Source organism: Vicugna pacos, chromosome 8 (genome assembly GCF_048564905.1).
Source record: "Vicugna pacos chromosome 8, VicPac4, whole genome shotgun sequence".
Taxonomy (NCBI): Eukaryota; Metazoa; Chordata; class Mammalia; order Artiodactyla; family Camelidae; genus Vicugna; species Vicugna pacos.
In genome coordinates this window covers 78,533,503-78,550,675 of record NC_132994.1, presented here as the reverse complement: position 1 = coordinate 78,550,675, position 17,173 = coordinate 78,533,503, and the positions used below count along the sequence as shown (strand labels likewise).

At 51.8% G+C, this 17,173-nt stretch overlaps 1 protein-coding gene across 1 annotated transcript in view; it reads left to right on the top strand.

The window, feature by feature from the left end:
• Positions 1 to 17,173, top strand: part of WDR27 (WD repeat domain 27) — a gene marked incomplete at its 5' end in the record, with an annotated part of 181,339 nt that overhangs the window by 47,172 nt on the left and 116,994 nt on the right. Inside the window, 3 exon segments of the mRNA XM_072965942.1 lie at positions 2,091 to 2,451; positions 14,582 to 14,680; positions 15,320 to 15,471. Of these exon segments, the coding sequence (XP_072822043.1) occupies positions 2,091 to 2,451; positions 14,582 to 14,635 (415 nt within the window).

The window sequence follows — 17,173 nt, the reverse complement described above, 5'->3', positions numbered from 1 at the left end:
TGAGAGGAACTTCAAGTTCACAGATACGGTCCAACAAAATCACAAAACCGTCGTCATGAGCTGGTCTAGGCCTGTTTGTGAAACAGTCATCTTTTTCAGTGGTACATTCAGTCCTTTACGACTTTCCTGAAGATATTTTCGAGCAAACATCGTTCCAGCACCGTGTGCTTGGTGCCACGGCCTCATCTTTGGCCTGAAAAAATAATGCTTCCTTTTTGTCACTCCTTTTCTCAGGACTTATTAACTTAGCTTTGGGCTAACATTTACTCTGTGCTGGTTTCATTTCAAGTTTCCTTTGCTTCTCAGTACATTTCAGCCAAAGCTGCTTGCTCTTCGATGGGGAGAAGTTGCCTCATGAATGAAGTGACAGTATCACTTCAATTCAGACATTTTGTTCTTCCCATGGGTTGTAGGCAGATAGAGGCATCTGCAGAATTCTTTTAATTTTTCTACCACATTGTATAAAGTGCACCTTGTCTTTCTGGACTGATTGTTGCCACTGTCGACAAGAGCTTGTCTACTGAAGTATCTCTGATACTTGGGCTGCAAACTGCCGTTTTCATGTTTAGTTTGTTGTGACCAGAAAGATGCCTTTGACTCATGAACCTTCTGGGTGAAAAGGTAAGTTTCATTTCCCGCCGTTTGTGTATAGGACGCAGAAGCCTGCTTCCTCAGTAGCTCTTACCTGGACTCTGTCACAATATCATGGTGGCCTTCTCTGTGTATTTTGAGATTTTATGCAAGTACAGGCCACCACTGTTCGTTTCCATGAAGAATTAGGTGAAAACTAAGGAGTCTCAGGACGGACTTTTCAACAAGAGATGATTATATAATAGGCGCTGATTAAAGCAAGAGTGGAAACGCAGACCTCAAAGCCTGCCTTCTGACTCCGGAGCTGCTTTTCTCCGCCTTTTAAGGGAGGTTCTGGGGGTTGAAGCTGGGACCTCGCACACGCGTCCCTTAGCCATCGTCCATCTGCACTTTTCTTGCTCCTGGTCCTTCGGGGAGGAAGGAGGGAGGAGCTCTGTCCCCCCTAAAATTCATGTGTACCCCCCCGAGTCAGTGCAAACTGGCAGGGGTGGTTTTGAGGCACCTGTGTGACCAGAGGGACCCTGGAGTCCTCAGGAGCGGCGTGGTCACTGGCAGCCTCCTGGAACGGAAAGAAGTTTGAGTCAGAACAGCCGTTTAGAACCTCAGTCTGGACCCCTGGGCCCCTGGTGGCCGTGCTAGCAGCTTGCTCCCTCCGTGTCCTGGTTTCCTCAGGAGAACGTGGGGCATCAGCGATTCACCGGCAGTTATGGTTTACATAACAGCTCAGGTGTTTTGCAGACGGTGATGTGGTGCAGGTGTGGGCACTCCAGCCCGTGGTTCTTAGTGTGGGGTCCCTGGGCCGTGGCACCCGCCCCTCTGGGAACCCGTGAGAAATGCTCGGTCTCAGGTCCCTTCGGAGCCAACCCCAGGAGCCTCTGGGGAACTTCCAGGTTAAGTGAACGGATACTTTTCAGATCAACACCTGTCTGGGCCAGAGGGCGAAAGGCAACCATTATTTCTCCACTTTACTTCAAAATATGTAAAACACCTATTTGCAGACTTTATTTCAAAACCACTGTCTAGCCAATGGCAGAATCACCTGGAAGGTCTGAATCTGAAGGACTCACGGGCACCTGAGGTTGTGGGGAACGGGGGCAGCTCTGCGGTCTCCCCACTGCGATGGGCCACTTCTCCCAGGAGAGCTGGTGGTGCTTGTCGGCGCCTTCGTTGCCTCATATTCAGAACGGCTATCCCGTCTCTTATGTGGCATCGGGGCCAGAGTTTGTCCCTAGATGAAGCATTAGATGGCGAATCTGCACACATTTCTCTTTGCAGAATAATGCCGTTAGAGGGGAATGTGTGTTTTATTTTTCATTTTATCAGCAACTGTGAAAACACTCTAAACATTTGAATCACTCAAATCCTAGCTGATTAGTAGGAAGCAAAGTGCAGATGGCTCGCTCTCGAGTTTATGGAAAAGGACAATGAAACGTACTTTTTCCACCCAAGTTGGGACTTGCAGGTGAGGTTGGACACGAAGTCTGCACTCCTCCCTTAAGATCCGTCCTCAGCCACGAGCCTGTGTCTGAAGCTGCTCCGAGGAGGCTCATGGGGAAAACAGAAAGTGTGGCGTGGATCATCAGGATGACACACTTCCTAGAGGGGAAAGCGCGTTTCCTGGTTTCTCTGCGGCCTGGTGGGCGCTGTGCCCGCTGCCCGGCTGCTGCTCTGACCACATTGGCCAGAGGACCTTCTGCACTGTGCGACTCCTTGCTGGTGGCTGGCTGCCCCGCACAGAAGTGCATGCATTCTGTCTTCCAGGCGTACGTGTGCAAGACGGGCTGCAGCACCTTCTCCTGCAGACTCGCAGGACACTTAGACACGGTCACCGCTCTGGCCTTAGGCCCGTCTGCCGCCCAGGTATGGCCCCGGCTCAGGGAGCCTGACGCAGAGCTTCTGTCTCCGCCACCCTGCGTGTTGGTGAGGTTTGATGATCTTTGAGGCTGCGGGCCAGCTCTCCATGAGGGTCAGGGGTGGAGCTGAGAAATGAGCCCTCCCGGGGACAGGGAACCAGAGCGTGTCCTGCAATGGCAGCATCATTGCTCGGCCGGTGCACATCTGCTGGACTGCCCCGCAGGAGAGCGAGGGGCGCCCATGGGGTCTGCTACACAGCATGCCTTCCACTTGTGCTGAGTGTTGGAGGAACGGGTTAGCGAGGCTGTGATGTCGCAGTGCCCCTGGGCGTCACTCGGCCTCCTTGTCTCCACCTGGTGCACCCCGACCCTGACCGGCGCGTCGGTCCTCTGCTGCGGGGCTCACGGGTCGGTGTTTCCTCCCACTTGTGCTGAGCTGTGTGCTCTACGTCCCTTGTCCCCGGATGAGGTCACACTGCGTGGACCGCAGTGTGCCTGCCTTTCTTAATCTCTAGTATGTGCTGCTGTTAGCTAGCTTAAATCTTTTTAGTGTGTTTCTTGAAATTGTCGCGTTCCTCTTTGGAGCCTTGACTGACACACAGGCAGTAGCGCTGAAGCGTGGTCGTGACCGACAGCCGGAGAGGAGAGCCAGCTTAGGAGGCCAGGCAGGTGCGTGCGGGGCGCTTGGGTGCCAGACGTGCAGGTCAAACACTGAAAATTCAGTACCGACTTCAAGGTATCTTTTATCAGAGCTGAACTGAGGAACGTTTTCAGTACTTGAAAATTTTCAGTTAGAGAAAGTGTATAGGTCTCCCTGCTGTTGCGGTTCCCTTAGTGAATAAAGGGGGGCCGAGTCGGGGAGGGAGGCCGGGGAGCGGGCGGCCTGGGCGGAGTCCTGACGACCTCCCGCAGCCCCTCACCCCGGAGGCCGAGAAGCCGCTCAGGCCTGAACGAGCGCTGCTGCTCCCGGCTGTTCTGTGAAACTTGGCAGTTTTAGGGACGATGATCAGAGAACCTAGTGCTAACTGTCTCTGTAACTAGGGATTTCTAACAAAAAGCCCCATTCTCCCAGAGCTCTGTGCTCAGTCTGGTCGCATCAGCAGGGTCCCCGTGGAGCAGCAGCATGCCTTCAGCGGCAGGCGCGCCGTGCGGCTGGGGCCTTGCTTCCTGGTGCCGTTTCCTGATCTTAGGGGAGCCCAGCATCCTCGTACTTCCCTTGTAGAGCAGAGGGCTCTGCCTTGTGGAATCTCTGTGCACCTGCCTGACACTAACGGTTAAAATTGTGCCCATAGAGTGAAATACCAGACTCAAGCTTTGGTTTTAAAACATCTGTTAAATCATCCGTCCAACAATGATTTGACATTTCTGCTTGTAGAAAACGGCCCCTCTGAGTTAATCCAGGTGTATTAACGTCTCAGACGCACGTTCAAGCACAGGGGACCGAGGGGGTGGTTCACGTTCCACGGTGAGGTTTCTGCATCTTGGGTTGATGATGATGATACCTCCCAGGAGGGCAGGACGGTAAAGACGTGCAAGGACTGGGTTTGCAGTGGCCAGAGGAGGCCAGCGAGTCAGGCCGCAGGTGTGGCACCCCGGGGGCAGTTACACTTAGCAGATTCGCGGGTCTGGGACGTGGGTCTGGGACTCTGAGTCGGCAGATTCAGTTTTACAGCCGCTGCCTCCCTCTCGCCCCTCCCCCTTGCCCCTCCCCCTTCTTTCCTGTTATTTTCCTTCATCTTGTGAATCTCAGGAGACTCCCTGGGTTTGAGCACATCTTGTAGAGATAAGCCGTTGTCTTCAAGCCCTCGTGTTCCTGGCTGTGTGGTCGACCCCGGCCCCTCCATGGTGGCCGGTGGTGTTGGGTCCTGCCCCAGGCTGTGTGTGGGGGGCCCCCCTGCCCCATCCCGCACACCTGCTGCGTGCTGGGGGAGGGCCGTGCTCTGCAGGCTCAAGACCTCACTTAAGGGAGTGGTCATGAAAATCAGCAAAGCAGTTGCGGTCTTTGCATTTCACGATGAGGGAGCTGGCACGGAGCTGACGCGACTGACTTCAGAGCTGGTTCAAAGTGGCCGGGGTGGTGCTGACTTGATCCCAAGGACTTATCGTAACTTTGGGAAGGTAGGGGACAGGTTCCATGACCAAATTTTAAAAAATAAATTTTAATTGAAAGAGGTGTTACCCCTTCAAAAATGGCAGTTTTGAGCCCCTCAGACCAAGCTGCTAGACATGGTTCAGCTCTGGTTTTCATCATTGATTCTGCTCAGTTGTCAAAGCAAGGCTCGGAAGCCCTTTGGAAGGTTACATTTACGAATGAAATTATCCTCATAACACACGTGGCTGAGAGAAGGGCTCTGCAGGTTAAGGCGGCACTCTGGCAGCAGGGCCTCCACAGAGTGGCTCAGACCCGGGGGCGGTGAGGACGTGGATGCCGTCCTGCCGGGAGCATCGCTGCTCACGCTGGGCCGGGCCAGGTGGGCCCCAGAGGGCGTGCTGTCAGCTCTGGGCTCCTGGACACACAGAGGGCACTGGTGTCTTTGTCTAAGGACATGTCTGTTTAGATATTTAGCTGTTGAGGTGGGAACACAAATTTAAGCGCCTCCGTCATCCATTTATCCTGGCTGAGATTATAGCCAAGCACGACTGGCATTTCCAGCAGAAGGATGTGTGGTCTTCAAACAGGAGACACAGAGGAAGATATAGGACCATGGTGTTGACGGCTGGGTGCCTGGGTTTGCGCATGTGGGCTGAGGTGGGGGACCTGTTGCCCCCGTGAGAAGTTTAGGAGAAAGGTTAGGAATCTGCAGGTTAGCCATGGAGGAGAGCTCCCCATGTGAGGGCAGAAGAGGCGGGACTCGCTGGAAAGAGCGCCCCAGCTAGAGCTTTGCTCACGTCATCAGATTTACCACCAATGTCACAATCGTCAGGCCTGCCTGGTGTCACTCACAGAATACACAGTGAAATAGCGGTGTTGATGTAAGACACGAAACCTCGTTTTCACTGGTGGTGGGTGTCTGGGTGTTCAGTGGGTGTTTATTTTCCATTTTCCATGTCTGTGTCACGTAGGACTCACTGTGGAAGAGTCTGCTGTGGTCTCCCCAGAGTCCCTGGGTTGCCTTTAACCGTGTCACCGCAGTGACCCGAGAGCACGGAGTGGGAACGTGGGCGATCTGGAGTCGTCTGGGTGAGGAGAGGAGGTGCAGAGGAAGGTGGCCACGGATGGCGTCCACGGCGTGGATCAGGCCCCGCCGTGCCGTCCTGACAGGAGGAGTGGGAGTGGTGATGCCCAGTGCATGGGCACTGGGATGGCTGCGCTCCCTCCATGGGTCGTGGGCGCCCTGGGGAAGGCGGGGCAGAAGCAAAGACATGGGAACTGAGAACCTCTTACTTTGCATTGAGACCGTGGTGTGTGTGTGGGCACCTTAACTGTTCTGGGTGCTGAAGTGATGCTTTGATGTGCATCTTTGAGGAAACAGTATCTTCTGTCTGGATTTATTTTCCCAAGATAGATGATTCGGTTGCGAGAAATTTCTGAGTAAAATGCAGGAAACTTTGAGAGGATCTCTGCTCCGACCGCTGACACGGTCACTGTCTCGCTGAGGCCGTTGTCAGGAAGCAGGGCCCCGCAGCTCTGACCGCCCCTCGTGGACCGCAGGGGAGACGCGTGCTCACGTGCGGCTGGAGGTCTGCGTCTCCCTCCTCGCTCCCGGCGGCTTGTCTCTGACTCCACGTCTTCGTCTTTTGGCCCCAGTGTCGTGCTTGCCGACTGCTCTTGCTCGTGCTGTAAATTGTCATTTCATCCTTTCTGTCCACAGTCGATGCTTTTTCTAGATTTGGTTTTGCTTTTTAGCGTCTTGTTTTCTCTTTCAAAACGTTTATGTGCTGAAGCGTCCAAGGATGAGATCGAAACCCCCCATTTTAGCCAGGCCTCACTGGAACAGCGTGTCAGCTCACCTCGGTGTTTCTAATTTGGAACATTGTGTGGGACCAATGTTAAAATGCAGCCTTCCAATGATTGATTCAGGATAAAGGTCCATCTTGGTATACAACTTTACCAAAAACCCTTAGGCTTTGCCTTTCAGAATTGGCCTTAAAGTCGAGGCAGGAACACTTAGCATTTTGCTCTCCGGGAAGGGAACCCCGCATTCCTCTGCCAGTTCTTAGCTGCTGACTGGTGACATGTGACCAGACGGATATCGGCTGTTCAGGCAACACAGGCCCCAGCTCCCGGATGGACAGCCCTCTAGAGCCGTGGAGGAACGCTGGCTTCGGCTCCCCTAAGGGGGCAGCTCCCCTGGCCCGTCTGCCCGGGGACGGGGCGTCTCGGAAGAGGGCTCTCCTCCTCGTCTTCTGAGCATGGGCTTCCCCGGTTGCTGCTCACTTGGACGTCTGACTTTGTCAGGAAGGAAGGAACAGTCTGAAAAGCCTGCAGGCTCAGGAGGAGGGCGTGCGCGCGAGGACTCTGCTGTGTCGCTGCTGCTCTGAGTCCTCAGGCGTGTGCTTCAGCCTGTCCTCTCCTCCCAGCCACGGCCTCTGCATCCTGCATGTGCGCCGTGGCCTCGGCTCCAGCTGCCTCCAGTGAGGCCGGACTCACATCAGGAGCTCATGGAGTTGTGGCAGCGCCAGAGAACCAGGCAGAGGAGGCAGAGTGGTTCTCGGGCCGAGAGGCGGGGGCAGAGGAACATTCCAGAAGCTGGGAGAGGCTGGCCAGGGCCACACCCTGGACTAGGGATTCCCATCTGTGCTGGGGCCATGCAGCGCCTGCTCATGTAGCCCACAGATGTCCCAGGATAAGGACGTGCGAGCCAGCTCCAAGTGCCAGGTGCGGGGAGGAGGGTGGTACCTCCCGGTGCGAGGCACCGGGAGGAGACAGTCTTTACCAGGAAGTGGAGGTGAGATTGTGTCGTTTGGCGTGGGTTTGGTGCCAGGCCTGGTCCTCTGGAATGCACCAGGAATGCTGATCATCCCTTTCAACTTTCCTCCAACCCTCTCTGCCCCACGACGTGGATAATGCCGTTAAGTTCCCTCAAATGTGGAATCCAGGACCACAAAGTTAAGCCACCCGGTGAACTTGGAAATAGATTTCCTTATCCTCATGCTTTGGATTTTAAATTTTAAAATGAGGGAACAGAATTTATTTTGATTAAATTTGTCCTTAGAAACTATGTGGATGGTGGAAAGATCTTTCCACCGTGTCTTACTGTTTGAACCTTTTCTCCCGTCTCTTTAGCTCTTGTGAAGAAATGGAACCTACGGACTCGTTTTGCTCTCGATTGCAACACTTTAAAAACTTGTGCTTGACATTTTCAGTAGGAAGTGCCCTTTGGTTAGAGATGTGCTGATGTCAGCAGAGGTGTGGTTTTGGAACTGAAGCCAGTTTAGTCTGATTTGGTGAAGTTGAACACTTGAGGGGGTGGGACCACTTTTCACAGAAGAACTTGCTCCGGGCAGACCCGTGACCCTCCGCAGCTGGTCATGTGAAGTTTAGCTGTCCCTTTTTGACTTTTTTTCTTCCTTTAAAATTGACTCCTTTTCCTCTGTCTTTGAGTCGGTAATTTTCCACTGGGCACTCTTAGAACTGCAGGAGGTCCTTAGGAAACACCGGTGCCCTCAGCTCTACCAAGAGGATTAATTCCAAGGCTAAGTCCAAGTCTTGGTCATGTCGTGTGGGTGCTGGGGTTCTGGGGTGCAGGGGTGCTGGGGTCCTGGCTTCTGGTGGCCCTGGAAGTTCCCCTCCCTGAACTACTTTTTAGCAGCATCCCCTCAACTTTGATATGTTGTCTTTTCGTGTTTGTTTAGCTCAGAAGACCTTCTAATTCCCCTTTTGGTTTCATCAATTGTTCGTGGGTTATCTAAAAGTGTGCATTTTCTGTTCCCAAATATTTGGGGACTTTCCCAAGATCGGTCTTTTATTGATTTCTGATTTAACTCCATGTGGTCAGAAAGCACTTTTTGCATGATTTGAATTTATTGAACTTGGTTTCATGTTCTGTGTATATTCTGCTGTTGGTGGTGGTGTCTTCCACATGAATCAGTTAAGACAAGTGGGCTAACAGTGTTCTTCAGATCTGCTGTGTCCTTAGTGATTGTCTCTGTGTTATCAATCACCAAGAGAGGTATTGAAAACTCTGACTGTAACTGTGAGTTAGAGACCCTGCTCTAAGGCCCCTCCACTGAGAGGAGCTGTTCCTTGTGATTCTGTTAGTTTTTGCTTCATGTATTTTGAAGCTCCTGTGTTAGGTTTGTTGCAGAAAAAATGTGTTACAGCTCAGTGTTACAGCAACCTGGATCCAGGTGAGAGATCAAGCAGCACTCGGAGAGTTGGAGAACTCAGGTTTATTATGCCAGCAGGCCCAGAGGAGCTAACACTCCAAGCTCTGGACCCCATTTGTAGCTTTACACAGGCTTTTATAGGTGCCAGTTTACACTTTGCAACATCATATGCAAATAAGGTGTAACAAAAGTTGACTAGAAACAAGCTTTGTAGAAATGGACCAATCAGGAGGGAGAGAAATAACCAATCAGGAGTGAAGGAAATAACCAATCAGAAGTGAGCTCAGGGAACCAACAGAATTTTAGGGGTAAGTAAGCCGTTTCAGAGGCGAAAAGTGAGATAAAGCCTCTGGGCCAGGGAACCAGATGGTGCTGGCAGGAGAGTAGTGGCCCTGCCTGGGGTCCTGCTGATCTTTTTATGGGGCTTCCCGCCTCAGGTTTAGGATTGTTACATCATCTTGATGATTAGACCCTTCACTATTATGAAATGGTGTTCTTTCTTTCTTTCCTTTGAAATATACTTGGTATTAATATAGCCACTAGGCTTTCTTTTGATTAATGTTAAGATAGTATCTTAAAAAAGTGTTTTTTTCTTCAGCCTTCTAAAGGTCTTTATATTGGAAGAGCATTTCTTACAGGTGGTATTCAGCTTTGTCTTGCTCTTTTAGCCAGTCTGTTGACCTCTGCCTTTTAATTGATGTGTTTAAACCATTTACATTTAATGTGATTATTGGTATGATTATGTTTAGGACTCTCATTTTGCTTATTTATGTTCTGTCTGTTTGTTATTTGTTTTATTTTCTCCTGCCTTCTTTTGGCTCAGTTGGATTTTTTTGTACTTCTACTTTATCGCTCTTTCTGGGTTCTAGGTGTAACACCTTGTTTTATGAATCTGAGGTTTCTTTAAGGTTTGCAGTGTGTGTCTTCAGTTTATGACAGTCCACCAGCAAGTGCTATTACCCCACTTTGTCTACAGTGTAGACACCTGACTGGTAAGTGTAAGTGCACCTTCGTTTCTCCTGTCCAGTCCTTTATGCTGTGATTATGGTGCGTTTTGCTTTTCTGTATGTTATAAATTCACATTATGTTATTATTAATTTTGTTCGAACATTCTTTTAAAAAGATTTAAACTGTAATGATAAGATCTTGTACATTTGGCATGTCGTTCCTCACCAAACCTATTGAGGCTTGATTTTCTTATCTCTGCAGTTGGGTTGTTGAACGATATGATCTGTGCGATTCTAGAACAGCTTTCGTCTCCACTAAGAGGGTGGTTAAAGCGTTGAATTGTGCACAGGGGCACGTGTGTGTGGTTGTTTTGTGCATTGCTCTTTACCTCATATGCGTTACACGTGCATGTGTAATTATGCACCGTCTTAGTGACTGTTCCACGTGCCATGTGGCTAACAGAAGCACAGTGCGAGCTGGCCCACGGCTGGGGCCTGGGAGGACAGGGCCGGCGCTAAGCCCCTCCTTGTCTGGGTTCACACACGTGAGGCATTGCCTCTTGGTTTTGATGTTGCTTCTGAGGCCGCTTGTGTTGTCCTGTCAAGTAGAGTGCCAACCGCCTGTGCCCTGGGCCAAGGTGGACCTCATTTACATGCTTTTCTTGGCCACATGTCCAAGCCTAATTTCCTTTTTTTTTTAACGTGGCATTTTATTCATTTAATTAATTAACTGAAGTATAGTCAGTTACAGTGTGTCAATTTTTGTTCTAAGTATAATATTCCAAAATACACATACATATATGTGTTCGTTTTTATATTTATTTCACTAAAGTTTACTACAAGATATTGAGTATCGTTCCCTGTGCCACACAGAAGGGATTAAAATCTGTTTTTATATGTAGTAGTTAATATGCAAATCTCCCACTCCCCATTCACCCCTCCCGCCCACCTTCCCCCTGGCAGCCATGGACGGCACTGTGTCTGTGAGTCGTTTCTGCTTTGCAGAGGAGTCCGCCAAGCCTCATCTCTGGCCTGCGGCCGAGCTCGCTTCACACCAGGACTGTGCGATGCCACTGCCCTGATTGCCTTGTTATTTGATCATCACATCCTGAAGAAGTGGGTCCTAACGATCTTCACCCCACAGACAGGGAAACTGAGGTGTGAAGAGGCTTAAACAGCTGAGCCGACCCCCCGGCTGGTCGGTGGATATGCTGAGATTTGCAGACCATTGAGCTGATCTCAGATCCACACTGTGAAGCGCAGTGCCCGGCCCTGCACCCCCAGGAGCTGTGTACGAACAGAAGGGGAGGCCCCAGGGGCCCCAGTGAGGATGGGGGGCCCCTAGGGGAGGAGGCGGCTGGAAGTGAGGAGGTGTGAGGTGCAGGCTGCATCCTGCCCCGGAGACGTGGGGCCAGCAGTGCGTTCTCCATCTTAGATGTCCTGACGAGAGCTGAATTCTAAATCCAGATTTCAAAAAAGGTGCTTATGTCTGTTCTACGAGAGGCAACATATATTCTGTGAATGTGGCGTTAATACTTTCTTTTGCCATCAAGTGCTTTCAAACGTTTTCCTGGATGGTGTTCTGGTTCTGAGAGTTTTTCATCCCCAGATGCGTCCTGACTTTCTCCTCACACCCACATCATAAAAGTTAATTTCACTTCCAGAAAACCTACAGCACCTTCCTTTCGGAAAGTGTTCTGCAGATGACAGCGAGGTCAGCGGCCAGACCACATTTAAACGCAGCACAGACTCGAGGAGCAGGAGGCCTGCTGCCGTCACGCTGCTTGTTTTAATATTCAGTTTTCTGTAACGGCAAAGAAACATACCGCAAGTTGGCCTTGCACTGCAACGCAGGCGTAACCTGTCCAAACGATGACTGAAGATAAAATGAACACGGCACTGGCGTCACAACTCTGGTTGCTGACAGACGGTCTTTAGCAGGAGGGGAAGGAAACTAAACTCTGAGACGTGGAGGGGACAGTTGTTTGTGCTGGAAGTTTCCGGGCGGTGAGGCTGCTGCGATGGCCACGCGTACAGGGCGTCACGTTCTTCAGCGTGGGGCAGGAGGTTTCCAGCTTGAACTGTTAGCAGCAGGATTTATTCCAGGCCTCAGACGTGAACGGCTTGCCCCTCGCCAGCAGTAGTCAGGTGGAGTCTGCTTTGTCGTAGATTCACGGCTCACGTGCTCCGGACAAGGGCTGGGTATATTTTAGTGGAGCAGCAAATACTTGGATTGGAAAGTCATGTATACAAGGTGTGCTTGCATGAAATGCAACCAGAGTTTCCAAAACCAGGGACATCTCTGCCCTGGGCCAGACACTCTCTTTCCACAGATCCAGCCAGGGCATCAGAGTTGGCATTTTCCACGAGGACATTGGGCCTTTTTTGCAGCTGGTGTTGGCCGCCTTGCACCAAGAGAAGCTCTGTCCTGAGTTAGTAGCTGGTGGTGCGTCCCCATCTGCCAGGTGTGCTGCCTGCCTGATCGACTGCCCCTCAGCCGTCCGTGCTCTGCTTTTCAGCACTGACTTCCACTCAGTTTTCTAGGGAGACACACAGCTATCACCCCCCAGCAAGTGCTCCACTGGGTCTGTGCCCAGAGCTGGTCTTGAGCTCAGGGGTCCTCAGGATGCTGTCTGCAGCCACAGCGGTGACAGCACACGCTGGGGTTACCGTGATTACCTGTGTCACATCAGCGCGGCTGGGGCTGGTGTGTTACCTGTCGGACTGAACTGGTACAACAGCAGTGAGAGAATTCTGAGTTCAGATGTGCTCAGAAGCCACTAATTAGCATACTTCAGTGAGGAAGACATTTTATCTCCAGAAGCCATCAATAGTTTGTAGGAAATGGAAAAGTCAAGAGGAATGTTGGATTTAAATGAAACACAGGTCACACTTGCTTGTTTGAACCTAGAAAATACTAAATCATGGGGAAATATGATGACAGGATTTGTTCAGTACTCATAGTTTTATACAGTTACAGACATTAGGGCTCTGTGAACACTGGAAAAGACATCTGGGCATTTTTACCTTATCATCAGTCTAAAATGTCGTAGAAGGCAGAAAATGACAATGAAGACAGTGACTTTTTTTACTACTAATACGTATTCTTTAGAAGGAGAATTAAGAAGGAAAGATTGAAGATAAAAGAAGTCAGAGTGGACAGTTCATCTGCCAGAGTATTGACATAGGCGTGAGCTGTGAGCCGTGAGCCGCGCAGGGCGACTGCCTCTCCTTCCGTGCAGGTGTAGATCACGCCGCGCTCAGGACACTCACCTGTGTGACACTTGCCCCAGATGCACACCTTCCCCTCAGGGTCTCCACCTACCAGCCTGCTCAACCTCACTTTTCTTCACTGAGACTGTTTCTTTCGCATCAGTGGGGTCTCTGGCTCTGACTTTGAATGTGTCCGTGTTGTTGGCTGTACTTGTGGCCCCTAACTTTACACCATGCAGAGGTACCCGATGGTCAGGGTGCAGCGTGGTCTCACCACTTCTCAGGTGGGGAGCTTCTGATGTGTCCAGTTGAGTGACTATGAACAGAGCCACGATGGGAGCCCTGCTGACAAGTGTCTGTGTGGCCTCTCCTCGCGTGTGTGCGGGGTTATGGGTGGGTGGGCTTGCTTTCATGGTCTCTGCCCGTCAGCTTCCAGCGTGGTCATGCCACTTACACCCCGGCCAGCACCGCATGCGGGGCTGGGCAGGCCCGCATTCCAGCTGCTTTTGGCTCTGTTAGTGTTTTTAATTTTAGCTGTTGTGATATTTTCACTGTGGTTTTAATTTGCATTTTAAAAACAATGAGAGATACTGAACACTTTATCATACGTTCACAGGCCGATTTTAGTTATTTTAATTATTATTATTCAGTTGTAGAACTTTAAAAAAATGTGTTCTGGATACACTCACGTGTCAGGTATACGTATTTTGAATGTTTCCCCCAACCTGTTGCTTGTCTCCTTATATTATAATAACAGCCTTTAATGAATGTAAGTGTTAAGTTCTATGATTTCCAACTTCCGCTTCCCGGTCAGCGCGCCCGTGGCCTTTGCCGGCCTGACGGCTGTGGAGGCACTCTCGCTGATGTCTTCCGGGAGCCTTGCAGTTTTGTCTCTGTTTAGCTGTCTCTGGCTGCACAGCAGGGCCATCTTGCAGTTTCTGTGGCTCGGCGGTCGGGGTGCCACTCAGCCGGGGTCTCCGCTCTGTCTCTCAGTCCGGGCCACGCCGTCGGCGGTGGGGCTGTGTTCTCGTCTGAGGCTTCCAGGCCCCCCCGGTGGCTGGGAGGTTTCAGATCTTTGTGGTCGTAGGACTTCTTACAGTCTCCGGGCGCCACCGCAGTTCCTTGTCTGGGAGGGTCCCTGACAAGGGCAATTGCGTCCTCAAAGTCGGCAAGGGAGGGAGGCCAGCGTGGAGCCAGTGCACCTGCTCACACACGCCCGCCCGTGGGTGCCTTCCCCAGGTCAGGCGGAGTCACAGCCACCACCTGCAAGGGGAGGGCGCCGCCCAGGGCAGGGGACCGTCTTGTATTAGGTAAACTTGGTGTGCTGCCAGGTGTGGTCAGGAGTCACTTTTTGTGTACGAATTTCTTATTTGCTCTAGCAACACACCTTCCCAATGTTTTTGTTTTCCATTGGATTTCATTAGTGCCTTAGCTGAACACTGATGAACTCTGCAAGTGTGGGTGACCACAAGAGCTAAAGTAACCAAAAATTAAAACAGGCACATTTAAAAGGACATAATGAAACGTGAGAAATGAGTAACAAAATTAAAACAACTTTGTACAAAATGAGTACATGTGAAATGCCCGTGGGCTCGGGCAGCTGACGGCCTGTTTCTTTGCAGCGCCGCAGCGCCTTCCATTGTCTGGACGTGGCAGGTTCCTTTTCTTCACCATTTGTGCACATTTCAGCTTCCTTTCTTACTTCAGGTTCGAGGCTGGGGCCTGACGAGAAGTCGGGGCAGGGACCTCACTGAAAAGTAACGCTTTCGAGTTTCCCGTTAAGGACGAGGTTCCCGGAGATTTGTGGTAGGTAATCGTTACCAGGCTCTGGTGCTTCAGCGTGACTTGGTGTTGAATGTTATCAAATGTGTCCTACAGCTATTGAGAATGTAGTTGTCTTTTCTTTTTTAAAAATTATAAATGAGAAAAGAGTTTTCGTAGATTTTTCTAATGTTGCTTCTCAGATAAACTCAAACTGTCCATTTTACACGCCGCCGGGCTCAGTCAGCTAATATTCTGCCTAGGATTTTGGAATGAGGGAGACCTAACCCTTTCCCTTTTTTTGCATTTGCCTTTTGACGTCAAGCTTGCAATAGCGTCAAAGAAGGCCGGCTTTAATTTCATGGACTGTACCTATAAAACCACCCGAAATTCCCTAATTTGCCCTCTGTTTCTTTTGTCATTTCAAAAATGTAGTGCGGGTGGGAGCCAGCCGCGTGTGAACTCCGAGACTGGCTTCTTCGCCAGCATGGCTCTCTGGAAACCGTTGGGGTCGTGGCTGTCCCATCAGGTCACGCCTTTTACCGCTGACCAGAGGCGCTGACCCCTCGCCTGCCCGCCGCGGGGCACCGGGGCTGAACCTGGGAGATAAGCCAGGGTTAAGTTACAGCTAGAACGTGAGGAATGATGTAGCGTAAACAACGGTTTCGTGCTTTTAACTTGCAGATGGGATTGTGTCCCTCACTGTGCGTGTTGAAGTCAAAACAGACAGAGACCTCTGACCCCACGTAGGGTGTGTTCAGTGTGTGCACAACACAGGTGAATAACCAGCGACAAGAGAGACCGCAGCTGAGGCTACAGTCCTGGAAGGAGCCCAGGTCAGCTGGGCTTGGGGGGAGGGGAGGAGGACTGCTTGTGAGCAAGCGTCTCCTTCAGAGTGGCTCAGGGGCGGGCACGAGGATCGGGCCTCAGCCTGTGGGAGACGAGGCTGCCGTCCTCCAGTGTGCAAAGAGCCCTCGTGTGGGGAGAGCCCCTGTGTCCGTGGCTTCCGTGTTACTGAACTAGGTCCTGTGGCTGGAAGTTTCAGAAAGGCTTATTTTTAGCTCAGTGTAACAGAGCTTCCAAACGACCAAAGAAATTAAAAATTTCTACCAACTAAAGTGGCTCAAAGAGTACATTCTGCTCAGAAGAAGTGTCCCCTGCCCTGGGCAGGAAGCAGCGCTCGGAGACGCTGCAGCGGCCATGGATGGGCGGGCGGCTCCCCCGGTCACTGGCAAGTGCTTCACAGGCCGTGACCCTCAGACCACCGCGGTTCGCAATTTCAGATAATGGAGATGTTTAAGCATGTGTTCAGTACGTGACAGCTTTCCGTGTGCCGTCACCTGCCTTCCATAGCTATCAGCTCAGTTCTGGTCTTGCTCCAGCACCCCCCACCGCCCTGTTTATTCTGGAGGAAGTCCCCGGCACGATGCGCCTCCAGCGTAAACGTGGCAGGACCGAGCTGCGTCCTCGAGGGAGGAGGCTCTGGCCTCGCGTTTTGGGACGTGTTTTGCTGAGGCGTAGTTTACACACCCTGGCCGCGGGTTTGATACGTCAGTCAGACCCTCTGTTCCTGCCATGTTTCCCTCCCACCGCCTTAGTCTGAACCACTGTTACCTCGCACCTGGACGGCTTTCCCGCTGCTGCCTCCTCTGTCCCAGCAGGCAGCCAGACGGCCCCCCTGGAGCCCAGGTCAGATGCCGGCTCGGCTCTCTGACCCCCATGGAAGCGCTCGTACCTGCAAGAGACGGCAGCGTCTTGCTGTGGCCTCGAAGGCCTTGCACCATCACGTCTTGCCCACGTCCCCGGCCTCCGTCCAGCCTCCTCATCCAGGAAGCTCCCCCACGAGGCGTACGGTGGTCTCCTGGTTGTTTCTGCAGCGCACCACGCCCGTCCATGCTAGCACGTTGGCACTTGCACTGACTGGAGCGACTTTCCAGAAATTTTCTCATGAATTTTCAGATCTCAGCTCACTAACCACATCTTCAGAGAGACCTTCTCTGACCACTGATCTGCAGAGTCTCAGCCTGTCCTCTGTCATGTCCCCATGGCAGTGCTCACAGCGCACGTCCTCTCAGTGTCCTGTTTATGTGTCCACCCTTACTGGCGCCTCTCCGCTCAGAATTCAAGCTCCGCGAGAAGACGGTTGCACCATGCCTGTCTCGTTTAACGTCGGGAGGAGTGTGCAGGCCGCTGGCCCGTGACTGCTTCCCCCTCAGTGGCAGGGCTGTCGGGGGAATCCCAGGGGAGGGATTGAGGCAGGTGGTCTGGGCTGCTCTCGGCTAGTAGGTGGCAGCCCGCCTCCTGGTAGACGGACCCATGACTCGTGCTGGCGAGCGAGCCCTGGTCCGCGTGCTGCTCTTAGCAGGACGTCTTTGAGTTGGGGTAGCACGTGGGCAATGGATCTACGCTCTATGGGCCTGTGAGCCATGGCTCCCTAGAAAATGTCCCTCAAGCCATACAGCTGTCTGGGCACAAAAGGAGATGTCTCATAGCCTAAGGGCTCCCCACTAAGTGGACTGACCCTGTGCCTTGCCCAGA